This window comes from Panthera leo, chromosome B1 (assembly GCF_018350215.1).
Source record: "Panthera leo isolate Ple1 chromosome B1, P.leo_Ple1_pat1.1, whole genome shotgun sequence".
NCBI lineage: Eukaryota > Metazoa > Chordata > Mammalia > Carnivora > Felidae > Panthera > Panthera leo.
This window is the reverse complement of record NC_056682.1, coordinates 69,193,559-69,211,003: the sequence shown is the minus strand read 5'-3', so window position 1 is coordinate 69,211,003 and position 17,445 is coordinate 69,193,559. Positions and strand designations below refer to the sequence as shown.

The window sequence follows — 17,445 nt, the reverse complement described above, 5'->3', positions numbered from 1 at the left end:
GGAGACAACAATGGATGGCCTATACAATTTGACAAATACTTTGCCAGTTACTACAAAATGACTTCCTTGTATCACTTTGAGACACGAACATCTGAATGCCGTAAGTAATCAGAGGGATTGAGTCTCCTTTTCCATGAGTTCATAATAAGATGTCATGTTTTTAAAAGTTGGATCCAACATATTTTTTAAAAGGTTAATTATAGTTTTCTAACTGCAAACTCTATCAGACATGTAGCCTTAATTTGAGAATTCTATTCAAAAGTGACTCAGGGATCCCAAGTAAAAAAAACAATACATTATGCCAGATACTGTTATGAACAAAATTAATGTCTGTCAGTCAGGGTTGCTATTATATGTCCCTTTTTCACAATCACTATAGACTCTGATACAAAGGGAACTGTAGAAACAGAAGGACAGAGAAGCTGTTTGGATTTTAATGTTTGCAAGTGAAAAAGCTTCTGGGGTCTAAACTACTTTAGAAATACAAAAAAGTCTCATCAATACAAGAGCTATTAATACAAGAGCTATAACCTGCTATGTTTAGTCGCATACTGAAAACTTCCAACACACAGGAGGGGCTGTGGGAGGGTATGACCTTAGGACGGACTCTGCAATATTTTAGAACATGAAGATCTTGTCAATTTTTCCTTTTAAATAATTTGTGTTTATTCTGATAAATTATGCAAATGTAAATTTGTGCCAGGGAGTTACAATTTGATCTTAGCTCTGCAAAACCTTGGTTAAATAGTTGGGGGTGGGAGTGGAGAGAATCCTTTACTATATTATTTCCTTTATGTTCTATTACAAGTTGTAAAGTTTTTTTCTTAAGGTTTAATATTTTTTTTGTCTTCAGCATTCAGATGAGAATAATAAAAAACTACTACTAACAGTCCCCAATTTAAGGACCATACTTCTATCCTGCCAATCCACAGATTACAAGCAATCTGTCTCAGTCTAACATTTTCTCCTTGTACAGAAACCAAATTACTCGATCGTTGAAAAGCTAAAACTTTTTGAGAATGAAAAAGGTAACAGGTATAATTTAACTGCTAATAGAATAAAAACAAAAAACAAACAAACAAAAAAAACTAATGAATTATGCCATGTTATCTCAAAACATGGATTTTATTTTTTTGTTTTATTGTATAGCCTTTCCTGAGTCTATAGACTCAGAGGCTACCAGCATTAACTTGCTGGTGCATTACTTATCTTTTTTATTTTAACATAGTTGAAATATCCTGTATAAACCATTTGTATCATATTTTCACTTAGCATTTTGACATAATCAGGTATCCATGCTATTATAAGCTCTTTTTGAATATACTATATATTTTTAAGTGTTATAATTTGCTTACTCATTCTTTGATTGTTGGATATTTGGTGTTATTTTTTTTTTCATTTTTCCCTATTACAGGTAACCCTGTAATCAACGTATATGAATTATTTTAACTCTGTCAATATAAACAGAAAAAACACACTGGAAGTAATGCTAATTTCACTCCCTCCATTTTAACCCTTCCTAGTCTCACTCTCAGAACCTTCATCTTCTTTCCCAACCCACACCCTTCCTTCCCCACAACACTCATGTTAGACATGGCTGTAACTTGGAGACAGAATCCATTTTCAGAGATCCATAGCCAAAATGGTTACTTACAACCATAAAACTGTTTAAAAGTTCTTGGCGGAGACTGTTTACAAAAAACACAAAACCTAAGTTATGATTTTGATCTCTTGTAATCCTATAAAATAGTCTGCAGAGTTATTTGGGAGGAGAGGTAGAACACCTGTCATCCCATAGCTGAGCACAGGGAAGTTTAGTAGGTCAAAGTCATCTACCAACTTTGTCATGGAAATCTCTAGTTTGCATTAAGACACTTTTCCACTCTCTGGAGGCTTTGCAGTAAAGGTCAAAAACTGGAAGCCTACAAGCAGAAAATTCTCATAGAAAGTTTTCTTTGTTCTGTGATGTTTTAAAATATTTTAAGTTGGCTATTATCATTTTTTAAAATAGGTACATAAGTACCTATGTATGACATTGTATTTCTGGCTTCTTTGAGAAAGCTGGTTGACTTGGCTACACATGTTCTTATCCTAATATGGCAACAGTTAGGAGAAGCTGTTCCACTGGGACATCTGGACAATGCCTACACCTATTTTGCCAGTCCCCTGGACATAAGAGTCTGTTACCTCTACCATACAGGTTAGGGTTTCAAAGTAAACGTAGAGGGAAAACACTCCTCATCGTTCTCATTAATCAACCATTCCTATTGTACTATTGAGCTATACGAACACATCATTGAAAGTCTAACAGACATTAGAACTATGAGGTCACATCTTTAAGACCATCACTACAGCCCCACAAGATGGCCAAAGGGATACATTCAACTCTTCCTCTTCCCAATGGCAGCAGTGAGAATAGAATGGCTGGCTATGCATTAAAAAAGTTCACTCCCAGGGGGCCTGGGTGGCTCAGTCAGCTCAATGTCTAACTTTGGCTCAGGTCATGATTTCACAGCTCAGGTCATGATCTCACGGTTGGTGGGTTCAAACCCCACATCAGGCTTGCTGATGTCAGCATGCAGCCCACTTTGGGTCCTCTGTTCCCTTCTCTCTCTGCCCCTCCTCCACTTGTGCGCTCTCTCTCTCAAAAATAAATAAAACATTTTTTTTTTTAAATTCACTCCCATAAATGACATTTTTGACATCCTTACATCCCTATGTAATCCAATCCAAAAGAAGATCATAAAAAATCCTTTAACGAACTCCTGAATTTTCCAGAAAAAAAAAAAGAATTCTACCAACACTATAATTCATGTTTAGCTCTCCTCTTTCTCGCTAAAAATGACTTAGTCTTCCATTAAGGGTTAGATTATGTTATTAATAAATACTTTATTTTTTAATGTTTTATTTACTTTTGAGAGAGAGAGAGAGCAAGCATGAGTGAGAGGGACAGAAAGAAAGAGGGACAGAGGATCTGAAACAGGCTCTGCACTGACAGCAGCAAGCCCAATTGGGGGCTCAAACTCATGAACGGTGAGATCATGACCTGAGTCGAAGTCGAGGCTCGCCTTTACTGAGCTTCCACCCAGGCACCCCGATAAATACTTTATTCTTAAGTAGCAGCTTTAACATGGACATTAAAGCCCATCACACACTGTCAGTCATGTGACCCCTGGACATAACCACTCTCCTTGCATGAGTAAAAGCAGATGACTTCATTCATTTTTGCAGCAAATGGAGAAGAGTAGTCTGCTATTTAAAAAAACAAAAAATGCATGGGTTCGTAAATTGTATGTGTTTTCTCATCTTAATGTTCTAGCATCATTTTAACATTAAATTAAAAGCAAACTTTGTAAACTTAATTTAAAGCAGTGCCCAAATTGCTTAGGTAAAACAGGACATACTTTTGTACTAAATAGTTTTCTCATAGTTTTTCATTTCTTTCTTTTCATTACCCTCCTCTTCCTGGTCCCATTCCTTACTACTTCCTCCTTATTCAGTGGTCGGTTCTGTGCCCGTGCCATGTCTTTGCCGAGGTTTAGAGGTTGACTGTGATGAGACCAATTTACGAGCTGTTCCATCAGTTTCTTCAAATGTGACTAAAATGTAAGTAGAAAAGAATGGCTTCAACCTGACAGCAAGAATAGAACCTGGAAAATTGTATCATACTTAAGGCCCTGTCATTATTAATGCATTTTTATTCAAAGATGATATCATTGTTCTCCATCAATTATAATGATTGCTGATATTTTTTTACATTTAGTAAGTGCTAGGCCCTACTCTAAATTCATCTATATATGAATTTATTTGGTCCCTGATAATAATCCTATCAAGTATTTAGTGTCTCCACGTTTTACCTAAACAAAAAATGTCATCATTTATGTGCAAGTAAAGAGAAAAGACTGCCAGTTAAACTATGATATAGAATTTTCTTATTACAAGAATGGACATTTATTGAAAGAGTTCTTTTAGACTTTGTTAGAAACATTCCTATCTACAAACAAGCAAAAAAAGAAAAAAGAAAAAGAAAAAAAAAGAAAAGAAGGGACAAAAACTGGATAAAATATTCCTAGAACTTCACATTTAAAATCTAACTCTTCTGAATCACATCTGACTGAGAGAGGTTGCTATTGTTTTTTTCCCAAGTAACTCAAACTTATATATATAAAAGAAAATTATCTTCACAATAAGTGGTTTGTTGATCCAGTAATAATTCCAATTCAACAAACTTTGGGAACACAGTCACACACATTTGGCTGAAACTTTTCAAAAGCAATCAGTGGTGGATAGATATTTTCATCCAATATTTTTGCTGTTTTTTGTCTCACCCAAGTGTTTTAGTGCCTTATGGTTCTGACTTTTGAGTATATGAAGACAAAATCGGAGTAATTCTTAAATTTACAAATATGGGTAAGTCCTGCCTTTGTCAACCCAAACCACATAACACAGCAACTCATATGCTTGAAGTATAAGAGGTGGGGAGAGCTAGAGTTCAGAGTTCCTGTGGATAGTGGCGCCATCAAATTAACAGAATCTGGGAGAGTTTACTCAATTGATAGTGACCTGAGGAGTTTATTCAACTTGGTAATAAACTAAGAATATCAAACGGGTGAACACACAAAGACTTATTTTCCAAGGTAGGTGATAATCCCACCTGAACTAAGGCAAGAATTCTACCCTATCCCCAACTCACCTCGCTCTTTCTCGATAATTAGTCTTAGTATTTTACTAGAATTAAATAACAATCGGAGATTCCATGGAGAGTTGCCATGCTTTAAGTCATGACTGGACCTGTTCGGTATAAAAATTGATGATGATTGCATTCTATTTTCAAGGAAAAACATTGATTACCCCCACTGCTTGTATCAAATTAGCAGAAAATCAAAGAATACCCTGATGCTGCCAGTCCCATTTTTCACTTTCCTACAAGTAAGATTTGAATCTGTTCTTCTGCAACTTAACTAAACTTTGCATAAGAAAGGAAGAGATGGACAGAACTGGAGGAATGGAAGAAGATAGGCAATGACTAACCAGAGAGTGTGTACCCCTAAAGAATACCTAAAGGCATTCTGATTCAAATTTAAATAAAAAACTGTTTTGGCTCAATACATACATTCACACATACATTCACACAAACGTTCATAAAGAGGTGTGTGCAGTCCTGTGGGCCACCAGTTTTTAACCCTTGGTACAGAGAAAAAAAAAACTGGGATCAGCTCCTTGTGAATGACTGACTACAGGAAAACGAGAGAGAAGGAAGAGTCCAAGATGATTTCAGAGTTTCCCTCCTGAGTAAATAGAGTGATCCAAGAATGGGGACACTTGGTGACAGCAAGTGGCTAAGATTAGGACTCCAATTTTAGATGGATTTTTCAACTTGAGGTTAACAGGTCACTCAGCAGAAATTTTTAACAGGCATTTGGAGATGTAGAAATAAAGCTCAGGAGTTTATGTCTGTAATACTTTCTTTTCTGTTTTGTTAAAAAAAATTGCATTTTCTTGTGCTTTGGATTGAGCAGCTTGATTCAAGTTCCTCATTTCTACTTTTTTCTGCAGAAAGCTGACTCAGCATCATACTCACCCCAGTCTTTATTCAATTCCATAGAGAAAAGGAACACTAGGCTTTACAACAAATACATTAAAAGAGTAAATATCAAATTTTATTACTGAATTCATTCCATATTTTGAATTGGAACTCTCATAGGGAAACGTCAGAAATGGACTAAATCATATATAAGTTTTAAAGAAACCAACAATCCAGATAATATTTATTAAAATTGGGGGGGGGGGGGGTTCCTGGGGGGCTCAGTTAAGGTTCCAAGTTCGGCTCAGATCATGATCTCTCGGGTTTGTGAGTTCGAGCCTTGTGTCAGGCTCTGGGCTGCTTCAGATTCCGAGTCTCCCTCTCTCTCTGCCCCTCCCCCGCTCTCACTCTTCTCTCTTCCTCTCAAAAATAAACATTTAAAAATGTATATATATTTATTGAAGTTGGGATTTTTAAGACATTTCACATAAATGCTAATGAGCAAAAGAGACAAACAGATAAACATGATTATTTATGCATTGTTCTAGCTTCCTAAACATTAATTTTGACTGCATGAGAGCTGACGATAAGATGCTGGAATTTAACCACTAAACCACATAATCGATTGTAAGAGCTTTCTTTATCAAAACTGCAGCTAGCTTTGATAATAGTAATTAAACTAAGTAGCTTCTCTCTTTCACACACACACTTCACTTTGTGAAGAGTCAAACTTGGAATATTACATTTTAAAACTCAAGAATTTATTATATTAAAAAATTTGGAGTTTGTCCTATTCCGTGAGAATAATAACACCTACCTTTTTCCGTTTCAACAGGGTATTATGAAAATATCAAGAACGCTCTTTGTAAAAATACTTGACATCACTTAGAAGGAAGTAGCCTATAAATCCTAGGCACTCTTAACAAAACACCAACTTCCTAAGAAACCATATTTAGGAGTCCTTAAATGAGCTTTCCTTTCCTCCAGAGTAACCTTCCCACTTAGGTGAATTAGCTTTTCCTCTTTTATTCTCTCATTGAACCTCACCTGTGTCTCCTTTAAGCACATCAAATTTCTTCCTTGTACTACAGTGGTTGGGGTTCTAATCTCTATCAGAGAAAGGGAAATGCCATAAGCTCCATGGGGGCCTACAAAATGGTTTTTCTATATATCCTCCAAAGTTCCCAATAGAGTATAATAAGCTCGTAACACTGTTTTTGAATTGAATTTATAAGAAAATATATACAATAAAAATAAAACAAGCTGATTGCCTTTTTAGCCTTGGGCTATAAAACTGAAGTTACTTTCCAAAGAAAAATCTCTATTTATAGATAAAATATGTTCTTTTTCACCCCAATAGAATATAAGCTCTAAAGAGCAGGGATATTACTGGTTATTTTCCAAAGTGCAAATGGAAGGCATTTAACATGTTTGTTAAGAAAATGAATGAATGCATGAATGAATGAGCACATTTTTGAAAACACACTAAGATGTTGTCAATATTTTTAAATCAAACCCAAATATTCAACAGTTTATTTTTATACAACACAAACATTGAAACAAGATGTAAAGCAGAATTGAAGACCCAAGCCAAGGGAGAATGATTAGTAGGAAGGGGATTCTCAATTAGCTAACATAAGAAATGAAAGAACATTTAGTGATAGCCTGGCAGCTAAGAATGATTTCAAGAGAGGATTAATAGTTAATCAACCTTTGGCACTCATTCATTAAAAAATTACTAAGGGGCGCCTGAGTGGCTCAGTCGGTTGAGCGTCTGACTTCGGCTCAGGTCACGATCTCACGGTCCGTGAGTTCGAGCCCCACGTCGGGCTCTGGGCTGATGGCCCAGAGCCTGGAGTCTGCTTCCGATTCTGTGTCTCCCTCTCTCTCTGCTCCTCCCCCATTCATGCTCTGTCTCTCTCTGTCTCAAAAATAAATAAACGTTAAAAAAAAAAATTAAAAAAAAAAAATTAAGTGGTGTTTATATTCTAGAACAGTGTGTCTTAATTTTTTTTCTTTTCATTACTGCCCCCCCAAGCCTTTTTAGACATTGTTTTTCTGTTTGTCCCCTCCTGTGAAATTTTAATACTATATATCTGTTTATGTATACCTGTTCTTCATCCATTTAAAAAGGTAAGACTTTTTAAATTTTTTTTTCATTCCTTTAGAACCAATTTTCACACCTTGGGGCAATAATACCTCCATTGAAAATACTTGCATTCCTAAACTCTAGAATAGCATTTCTCAAATTAGATTCCAAAAATGTGTCCTGGGGAATCTGAGAAACTATTTTTATTTAAGAAGATTTCATTACCAAGTTTAAGCAACACTGGTCCAAAACCAACATAACAACTAACATTGGTAGTGCCTACTATACAACACTGTTATAACCCGAGTCCTTTATGTGGATCAAGTATCTCCAAGGGTTTATCCCACAGTGGTTAACCTCCAGACAATCGTCTGTTCCATTGTATTATATAAAGATAGTAATAATAATTGCATCATATTATTCCAGTTCATCTAGTCCCCCATGCTTTCACAGTTAAAGACACTGACAAGGAATGATTATGTATGATTCATGATTTGTGCAAGGGACTCCAGCTGTAATGATTTGCGTTTTGCCCTGTTTGGTTTGCTTTTTTGCTTCTTTAATTTTGTTCCTACTACCTTACATTGCTTTTCCTTAACAGACTAAAGGTTTAGGTCCATCCCAATACAGCCACAATTATGTGGACCTGATTTGTGTCAAGCTGCATATCAAATTGCGATACAAGGGGAAAACTTTCTATACAATTTACTGGAAACAAATAAAATCACTTATTGAATAAAGACGGCTCAATTGTACTTCCCAACTGACAGTTTCCTTCATAACTAATTTTAAAAGGAAGTAGAAATAACACAACACAAAAAAGCAAAAAATAAAGTGGGATGTGAGCAATGAAATATTGAAGAATATAAAATTACTTACGTACTTGAATGTGCTTTGCAGAAAACACTACTTTTATTGTCACTTCAAAATTGAGATTATAAACCTAATGTTTATTAAATAAAAAGAGAAAGGGAAAATGTAACTGAAAATTATTTTCCCAGTTTAATTATTTTTGTGTTTTGCCAGAATTACAATGTCGTAACCTAAATTTAAGAAAAGATAAATATCTTTAGTAACACAAAATTAACAGTTAGATCCAATTCAAATGGTACTATGGATATGAACGTTAACGTCATGAAATAAAATGTTTCCTGAAAGCTGGTACCAAAGCAAATAAAGCTTATAATTATTTTATTTTAAATTTATTGTATTATTTGTAGTTTAAAAGTAATGAAGAAAAACTTTAAGAACCAAAATTTACATTTATTTCAGGTCACTTCAGTGGAACTTAATAAGAAAGCTTCCTCCTGATGGCTTCAAGAAGTACCATCACCTTCAGAAGTTGTAAGAAAAAGTTTAATCCCCAGTATTTAATTCACTAACATTGTTTTGGCATGTCTGTTTCTTCTTACATCTGCGGAGACCAACACTGTTCCGGTGCTTAAGTCTAATTCCTCTTCAGGAAATTATTAACTGTTAGCTCAAGACTACCAGGTAACTTTTTTTTTAGAGGTTCTAGAGGCCATTCTAGAAAAACCTCAGATACTTATTCCCAAAGAAACTAGAGCATATGAGCTATGACTTCTCTTGCCACACACTAGACTGTGAAGAACTTTCTTGCATATGTTTGCAAATTCAGTCTCCAACTAAGAGAGCAAGTCATGGTGGTTTGATACCCCAGAGCATGTTGTCTGGGGGACTTGATTCCATTTTCACATCTGCCATGTAGGTTGAGTTTCCTTTTGGCCTCAAGTAGTATCTGGCATGCTAGATTGCCATCAGTTTGGCATTTTCATACATACTCCAAAAATCCATAATGGCCCGGGTTATGTTTACCTAATATCTAGGCCAACTTTGTGACTAAATCATATCATACTTGAACTGCTGGGTTTAAATATCTTGTTCATGAATCACGCTATCTAGAAAAGATCTCAGAATTATTCATTTCATTTTCATACCTATGTTGCTTTTGATTCTGGTTTTATACTGAAGAAACCTCACACATAGATGTATATCTGTATATTCTTCTTTAAGATGACAAATATGAGGCATGTGGGTGGTTCAATCGGGTAAGTGTCTGACTCATGATTTCAGCTCAGGTCATGATCTCAGGGTTCATGAGTTTGAGCCCCACATCAGACTCTGTGCTGACAGTGCAGAGCCTACTTGAGATTCTCTCTCTCTGTCTTTCTCCCACCATATACACTCTCTCTCAAAAATAAATAAATAAACATTTAAAAAATTAAGATTAAAAAATAGAAAGCAAAATCAGAAGAAATATTAATCTACTTCATTAAATGAAATGTACTCAAAACCCAGATAATCTGAAAAAAAAGTATGTTTCATATTTAAAAATAAAAATTTCAATAAAAATTACTTTCAAAACTTTATTCTGGATGTTCAGCGATCAGGAGAGAAGAGCTTTTCAAAATTAGGCATTATATAAAATCTTCAAGAGGATGCTTCTGTATTCTATTTCCTGATTTTTGGAGTATGAAGAATTTTTCTGATCTGTAGCACCACCTTATGTCCACATGTTTAAAAGGAATTAGGACTTCAAATTTAAATATCAAAATTCAGGTTTATGTAATGGTAGTTTAGCATTTTTCCATAATAAACATTTTAATAATTTTTTTAAGATTTTATTTTTAAGTAATCTCTACACCCAACCTTACACCCACAACCCCAAGATCAAGAGTCATATGCTCTACTGACTGAGGCAGCCAGGAGCTCCAAATTAATTCTCAAATAGCCAATTTGTTATACCTAATAGATCAAAATAGCCTAATTACAAAAAAAAAAAAAAATTCTACCTGGTTATTAGAGATAAGCTTTGCTCAACCTCCACACAATACAGTCTATTGCTTAGCAGATTATTAAAATAGTTAGAAACAAATAATACATGCTAAAGTTTCTCTGTGTATTAGTGAGGAAGATGCATCCCCTATTATGTGATTGGAGCCATAACATGTTCTGTGAAATTGTTATACACACAATAAACTTATAGTTTAACATAACTTATTGTGTAACATCGTACAATCAAAGTTAGGTTTTCTTGCATGTTGCAGAAATAGAAGATCTTTTTTAGTCAAAATTTCTAATTAACTAAGAATTTGTTCATATTGGTTTCTTCCTTATTGTTCCTAATATTTATAAATATATATATATAAACTTCAGAGTACCCTCAAGGACAACGATGGCCTATACTCAGAACAGGAAGTCAGGCTCAAAGCCTTACCTTGTCATTCCCTACAATCTGGGGCCAGTGCACGCAGAAATGCAAAGCTTTACAAGGATGCAGTTGATGCAATTTCTTGTGCTCTGGTCTCTGTTTCCTTTGACCTCCAATTAACACAGGCCAAACTAGTTAATTATATAAAACTACATTCTTGTCTTGACATGCTAGTCTAATTTATATTCTTCTAGTCTTTATTTTTATTCCTTTTTTTTCTTTTGTCATAAATACTTCTTATAAGTTTCTTCAAACACTTTTTAAAGCAAGACTTGGAGTGTCTAATGAAATTGGAGCTGACTTGCTTAGCAGATTTGTGATTAACATGGAATATGATTTGGGGCCTTAAAGGTGTCACATTTTGTACTTTTGCCAGCACTATCCTAAACACCTATATTTCCATTATAGCAGGAAATGTTAAAAAGTCTGACTTCTCAGCCTGTTTGATAAGTGAGTGCCTTACTGTGCATTAAAGTTTCACTTATAGAAAATTCAAAGGGAGGAGTTAAATGGTGGAGCAGTAGGAAGACCCTCTGCTTGCCTCATCCCTCGAACACAGCCAGATAAATATCAAATCATTCTGAGCACCCAAGAAATCGATCTGAGGACTGAGACAGCAAAACTGCACAAGTAGAGGGAGAAAAACAGCCGCATCATGGAAGTCAGTTGCTGCAGAGAGTTGATTTGGGGGAGAAAAGAATTGCAAGGGCTGCAGAGGGGTAGGAGCCCTGATCATGGAGAGAGGAGAGAGATAAAGAGAGAGAGAGAGCATGAAAGCAGTGAACAGGGGATTGCACAAGAAAAACTCTTCCCCAAAACCATTGACTTGGAAAAGGAGCGGGGCTGACAATCACAAGTTTTTATAAGTAGTGAAGCTGAAAGTTTAAAGTTTTAGAAGTTTGTGAAATCACCACGGTCATTCCTAGTGGGTTTAGTGGTGCTCCTATGGGGAAAGAGGGCAGAGGCCCAGGAGCAGACAGCATGCTCTGAGGATCCCCTAGGTCACACAGGGAGAAATAGTTCTGCTTGGAGTGCATTTGGGAGAGGCAGCACTGTCTCTCAGGAGACAAAAGAGAAGGTGGGCATCATTGAATGTTCCCATTAATTAGCATAGCAGCAGAGGCACCTACACAAGGTAGCTAACCTAGAAGCCAGCTTTTGGGTGTGCTTTGTCATAAACTCCTAGCCCCCACGGTCGTGCATCTGCTTTTCTGGGAAAAACCAGCCCCAGCCATAGTGTGGCAAGACCCTCCTCAGAGGATCAGCGTGGGTCTGTGCTATACTGTGTCCCTGAACTTGGAGCTTTGAAACTCTCTCACATGCCTGAGATAAAACACAGGAGTACTGTGCTGCCAGAAGAATAGACGGCTTGGAAACAGAGAGGATGAACGCAGGGTTTCTGATGGAAGAAGCCTGAGACACAAGAGAGGAGACTGTTTGCTCTTCTGTAAAGGTGTCCTGAACAGCAACAGGCATGAACTCCCCTCTCTAGAGATGACAGAGTGGGGGATGCCATTTTCCCTCTGCCCATCAGCACTTCTGTGAGCAACACAGCACCCCCAGCTTACACTAAGCCTCATCCCAATATGCCCTGCAGGGTCATCTTTACAAAGGCAAGTCTTCCTGAGAACCAGCTCAGCAGGCCCCTCCCCCAGAAGACTAGCACAAACCCCCCTGCAAATACCAAGTCCACTGATCATAGAGTGTGCAAAGCCTCAGCTCTGGGGGACATAGGATATAGCCTTTTTTTTAATGTTTATTTATTTTTGAAAGAGAAAGAGAGAGAATGAGTGGGGGAGGGACAGAGAGAGGGGACAGAGGATCCGAAATGGGCTCTGCACTGACAGGCTGACAGCAGAGAACCCAATGTGGGGCTCAAACTCACAAACTACAAGATCATGACCTGAGCTGAAGTTGGAAGCTTAACCAACTGGGCCACCCAGGCACCCCAGGATCTAGCCTTTTCTAACAAGCAGACCAAAACATATCTAGTTAAAACATGCCAAACACTGGACCAGGTCCAAATACTCCACATTGCAGGCAGGGAGGAACTCTGCAGAGGACTGATCTAAGAGAAAGAGCAGCCAAATCACAATAGCAGAAAGCACAGAACATAACACCAAAAAAAGTCCTGAAGTACCAGGCCATGAACGGTATATGACCTCTTCTTAATATAACCATTACTCTCAGAAGCAGGAAACAAAACAGGTTTTCCTAACACACAGTAGACAGAGGTCTAGGCAAAGGCCAAGATGGACGACTTCATCCAAAAAGAAAAACTGGAAGATGTAATGGGCAGGGATCTAATTGAAACAGATATAATATGTCTGAACCAGAATGTAAAGCAACAATCATAAGTATACTAGCTCGCTTTGAGAAAAAGCATAGAAGAAACCAGAGAGAACCTTACCACAGATATAAAAGAACTAAAAACTAGTAAGGCCTAATAAAAAAAATGTTATAACTGAGATGAAAAACCGACTGGATGTATTTACAACAAGGATGGATAAAGTGGAGGAATGAATACATGATATAGAAGATAAAATTATGGAAAACAATGAGGCTGACACGAAGAGGAAAAGAAAGATATTGGATCACAAATGTAGACTTAGGGAACTCAGTGATTCCATTAAGCATAATAACATTCGTGTCATAGAGGTCCCAGAAGAAGAAGGCAAGGAAGAGGGGGCAGAAGGTTTGTTTGAGCAAATTATAACTGAAAACTTCCCTAATCTGGGGAAGGAAATAGACATTGAAATCCAAAAGGCACAGAAAACTCTCATCAAAATCAACAAAAGCCAGCCATCACTAAGACATATTATAGTCAAATTGACTATACACAGACAAGGACAGAATCCGGAAAGCAGCAAGAGAAAAAAGTCCTTAAACTACAAGGGAAGACACATCAAGTTCGCAGCAGATCTATCTACAGAAACTTGGCAGGTCAGAAGGGAGTGGCATGATTTTTCAATGTACTAGATGGGAAAAATACGCAGCCAAAAATACATTATCGAGCAAGGCTGTAATACAGAATATAAGGAGAGATAAAGAATTTCCCAGACAAACAAACACTAAAAGAGTACAACCACTAAACCAGCCCTGCAAAAAATATTAAAGGGGACTTTTTGATGGGGGAAAAAAGATCAAAAGCGACAAAGACTAGAAAGAAACAGAGAACATCACCAGAAACATCAACTTTACAGGTATCACAACGGCACTAGATTTGTATCTATCAGTAATCACTCTGAATGTAAATGGACTAAAATTTCCAATCAAAAGGTATAGAGTAGGGGCACCAGGGTGGTTCAGTGTCCAACTTCGGCTCAGGTCATGATCTCACAGTTTGTGAGATTGAGCCCCACATCAGGCTCACTGCTGTCAGCCTGTAAGTACAGAGCCCACTTCAGATTCTCTGTCCCCCTCTCTCTACCCCTCCCCACTTGCTATGTCTCAAAAATAAATAACATTAAAAAAAAAAAAGACATAGAGTACCAGAATGGATAAAGAAAACAAGACCCATCTATATGCTGCCTACAAGAGAAGCATTTAGACCTAAAGCCACTTCCAGATTAAAATTGAAGGGATGGAGAACCATATACCATGCTAATGGACATCAAAAGAAAGCCAGAGTAGCCATACTTATATCAGACAAACTAGATTTTTTTTAAAATTTTTAACATGTATCTATTTTTGAGAGACAGAAACAGAGCACAAGCAGAGGACGGGTAAAGAGAGAGGGAGATACAGAATCCAAAACAGGCTACAGGCTCTGAGCTATCAACACAGAGCTCAACGCAGGGCTCAAACTCACGAGCCATGAGCTCATGACCTGAATCAAAGTCAGACACTTAACTGAGTGAGCTACCCAGGTGCCCTGAACAAACTAGATTTTAATTTTTTTTTTAATGTTTATTCATTTTTGAAAGAGAGAGACAGAGCACAAGCAGGGGTGGGGCAGAGTGGGGGGGGGACACAGAATCTGAAACAGGCTCCAGGCTCTGAGCTGTCAGCACAGATCCCAACGCGGGGCTCGAACTCACAAACTGCAAGATCATGACCTGAGCCAAAGTCGGAAGCTCAACAGACTGAGCCACCCAGGCGCCCCTGGACAAACTAGGTTTTAAACCAAAGACTGTAACAAGAGATGAAAAAGGGTAATACATCATAATTAAGGGGGTCTACCCATCAAGATCTAACAATTGTAAATATTTATGCCCCCATATTGAAAGCACCCAAATACATAAATCAATTAATCAAAAACATAAACTCACTGATAATAATACAATAACAGTGGGGGCTTTAAACCCACACTTACAACAATGGACAGATCTTCTAAGCATAAAATCAACAAGGAAACAGTGGCTTTGAAGGACACACTGAGCCAGATAGACTTAACAGATATATTCAGAACATTTTATCCTAAAGCAACAGAATATATATTCTTATCAAGTGCACACAGAACATTCACCACAATAAGTCACATACTGGGTCACAAACCAGGCCTCAACAAGTACAAAAGGATTGAGATCATACCATGCAAATTTTCTGACCACCACACAATGAAACTTGAAGTCACATCCTATTAAAGAATGAATAGGTCTACCAGGAAATTAAATAAAACATAAAAAACATATCTGGGGCAAATGAAAATGAAAACACGACAGTTCAAAACCTTTTGGATACAGCAAAGGCAATTCTAAGAAGTAAGTATATACTAATAAATACCTACCTAAGAAACAAGAAAAGTCTCAAATACACAACCTAACATTACACATAAAGGATCTAGAAAAAGAACAGCAACTAAAGCCTAAAAACAGCAGAAGAAGGGAAATAATAAAGATTAGAGCAGAAATAAACAATACAGAAACAAAAACCCAGTAGAACAGATCAACAAAATTAACAGCTGGTTCTTTGAAAGAATTAATTAAATTCACAAACCTGTAGCCAGAGTTATCAAAAAGAAGAGAGAGAGGGCCCAAACAAATAAAATCATGAATGAAAGAGGGGAGATCACAACCAACACCACGGAAATACAAACAACTGTAAGAGAATATTATGAAAATTATATGCCAACAAACTGGGCAATCTGAAAGAAATGGAAAAATTGCTAGAAACATACAAACTACCAAAACTGAAATTGGAAAGAAATAGAAAATTTGAACAGTCCCATAACCAGCAAAGAAATTGAATTAATAATCAAAATCTCCCCACAAAATAAGCCCAGGGCCAATGGCTTCCCAGAGGAATTCTATCAGAAATTTAAAGAAGAGTTAATACTTATTCTTCTCAAATTATTCCAAAAAAAATAAAAATGGAGGGAAAACTTCCAAACTCATTCTACAAAGCCAGAATTATCTTGATTCCAAAACCAAAGACCCCACTGAAAAGGAGAATTACAGGCCAATATCTCTGATGAACATGGATGCAAAAATTCTCAACAAGATACTAGCAAATCAAATTCAACAGTACATCAAAAGAATTATTCACCACCATCAAGTGGAATTTATTCCTGGGACGTAGGGGTTGTTCAATATTTGCAAATCAATCAATGTGATACACCACATTAATAAAAGAAAGGATAAAACCATTTGATCCTCTCAATTGATGCAGAAAAGGCATCTGACAATATAAAGTATCCTTTCTTGATAAAAACCTTCAATAAAGTAAGGATAGAAGGAACATACCTCAACATAATAAAGCCCATACATGAAAGACCCACAGCTAATATCATCCTCAATGGGGAAAAACTAAAAGCTGTCCCCCTAAGGTCAGGAACATGACAGAGATGTCTACTTTCACCACTGTTGTTCAGCATAGTACCGGAAGTCCTCTCCTCGGCAATCAGACAACAAAATGAAATAAAAGGGATCCAATCTTCAAGGAAGAAGTGAAATTTTAAACTCTTCACAGACAACATGCTACTCTATGTAAAAAACCTGAAAGATTCCACCAAAAAAAATCGCTACAACGAATACATGAACTCAGCAATGTTGCAGGATATAAAATCAATGTCAGAAATCAGTTGCACTTCTATACACCAATAATAAAGCAGTAGAAAGAGAAGTCAAAGACTTGATCCCATTTACAATTGTACCAAAAACCATACGATACCTAGGAATAAACCTAACCAAAGAGGTAAAAGACCTGTACTCTAAAAACTATAGACACATATGAAAGAAATGGAAGAGAACACAAATAAATGGAAAAACATTTCATATTTATGGATTGGAAGAAAATTGTTAAAATGTCTATACTACCCAGAGAAATCTACACTTTTAATGCAATCCCTATACCACCAGCACTTTTGACAGAGCCAGAATAAACAATCCTAAAATTTGTACGAAACCACAAAAGACTCCAAATAGCCAAGGCAATTCTGAAAAAGAAAAGCAAAGCTGGAGGCATCCTGATTCTGGACTTCAAGCTATGTTACAAAGCTGTAGTCATCAAGACAGTATGGTACTGACACAAACACAGACACATAGACCAATGAAACAGAATAGAAATCCCAGAAATGGACCCACAACTATATGGTCAACAAATCTTTGACAAAGCAGGAAAGAATATCCAATGGAAAAAATACAATGTCTTCAACAAATA

General features: G+C 36.7%; 2 protein-coding genes across 6 annotated transcripts in view; one reads left to right on the top strand and one right to left on the bottom strand.

Annotated features, from left to right (window-relative positions):
• The window catches only part of CB1H4orf46 (chromosome B1 C4orf46 homolog), an 87,360-nt gene that overhangs the window by 21,190 nt on the left and 48,725 nt on the right, over positions 1-17,445 (bottom strand). The window lies entirely within an intron of this gene.
• RXFP1 (relaxin family peptide receptor 1) overlaps positions 1-17,445 on the top strand; it is a 131,871-nt gene that overhangs the window by 78,271 nt on the left and 36,155 nt on the right. For all 3 annotated transcript variants that reach the window (XM_042935178.1, XM_042935175.1, XM_042935177.1), the window contains 3 exons: positions 2-100; positions 3,501-3,606; positions 8,886-8,957. In XM_042935178.1, coding sequence (XP_042791112.1) covers positions 2-100; positions 3,501-3,606; positions 8,886-8,957 — 277 coding nt within the window. The remainder of the gene's footprint in view (position 1; positions 101-3,500; positions 3,607-8,885; positions 8,958-17,445) is intronic.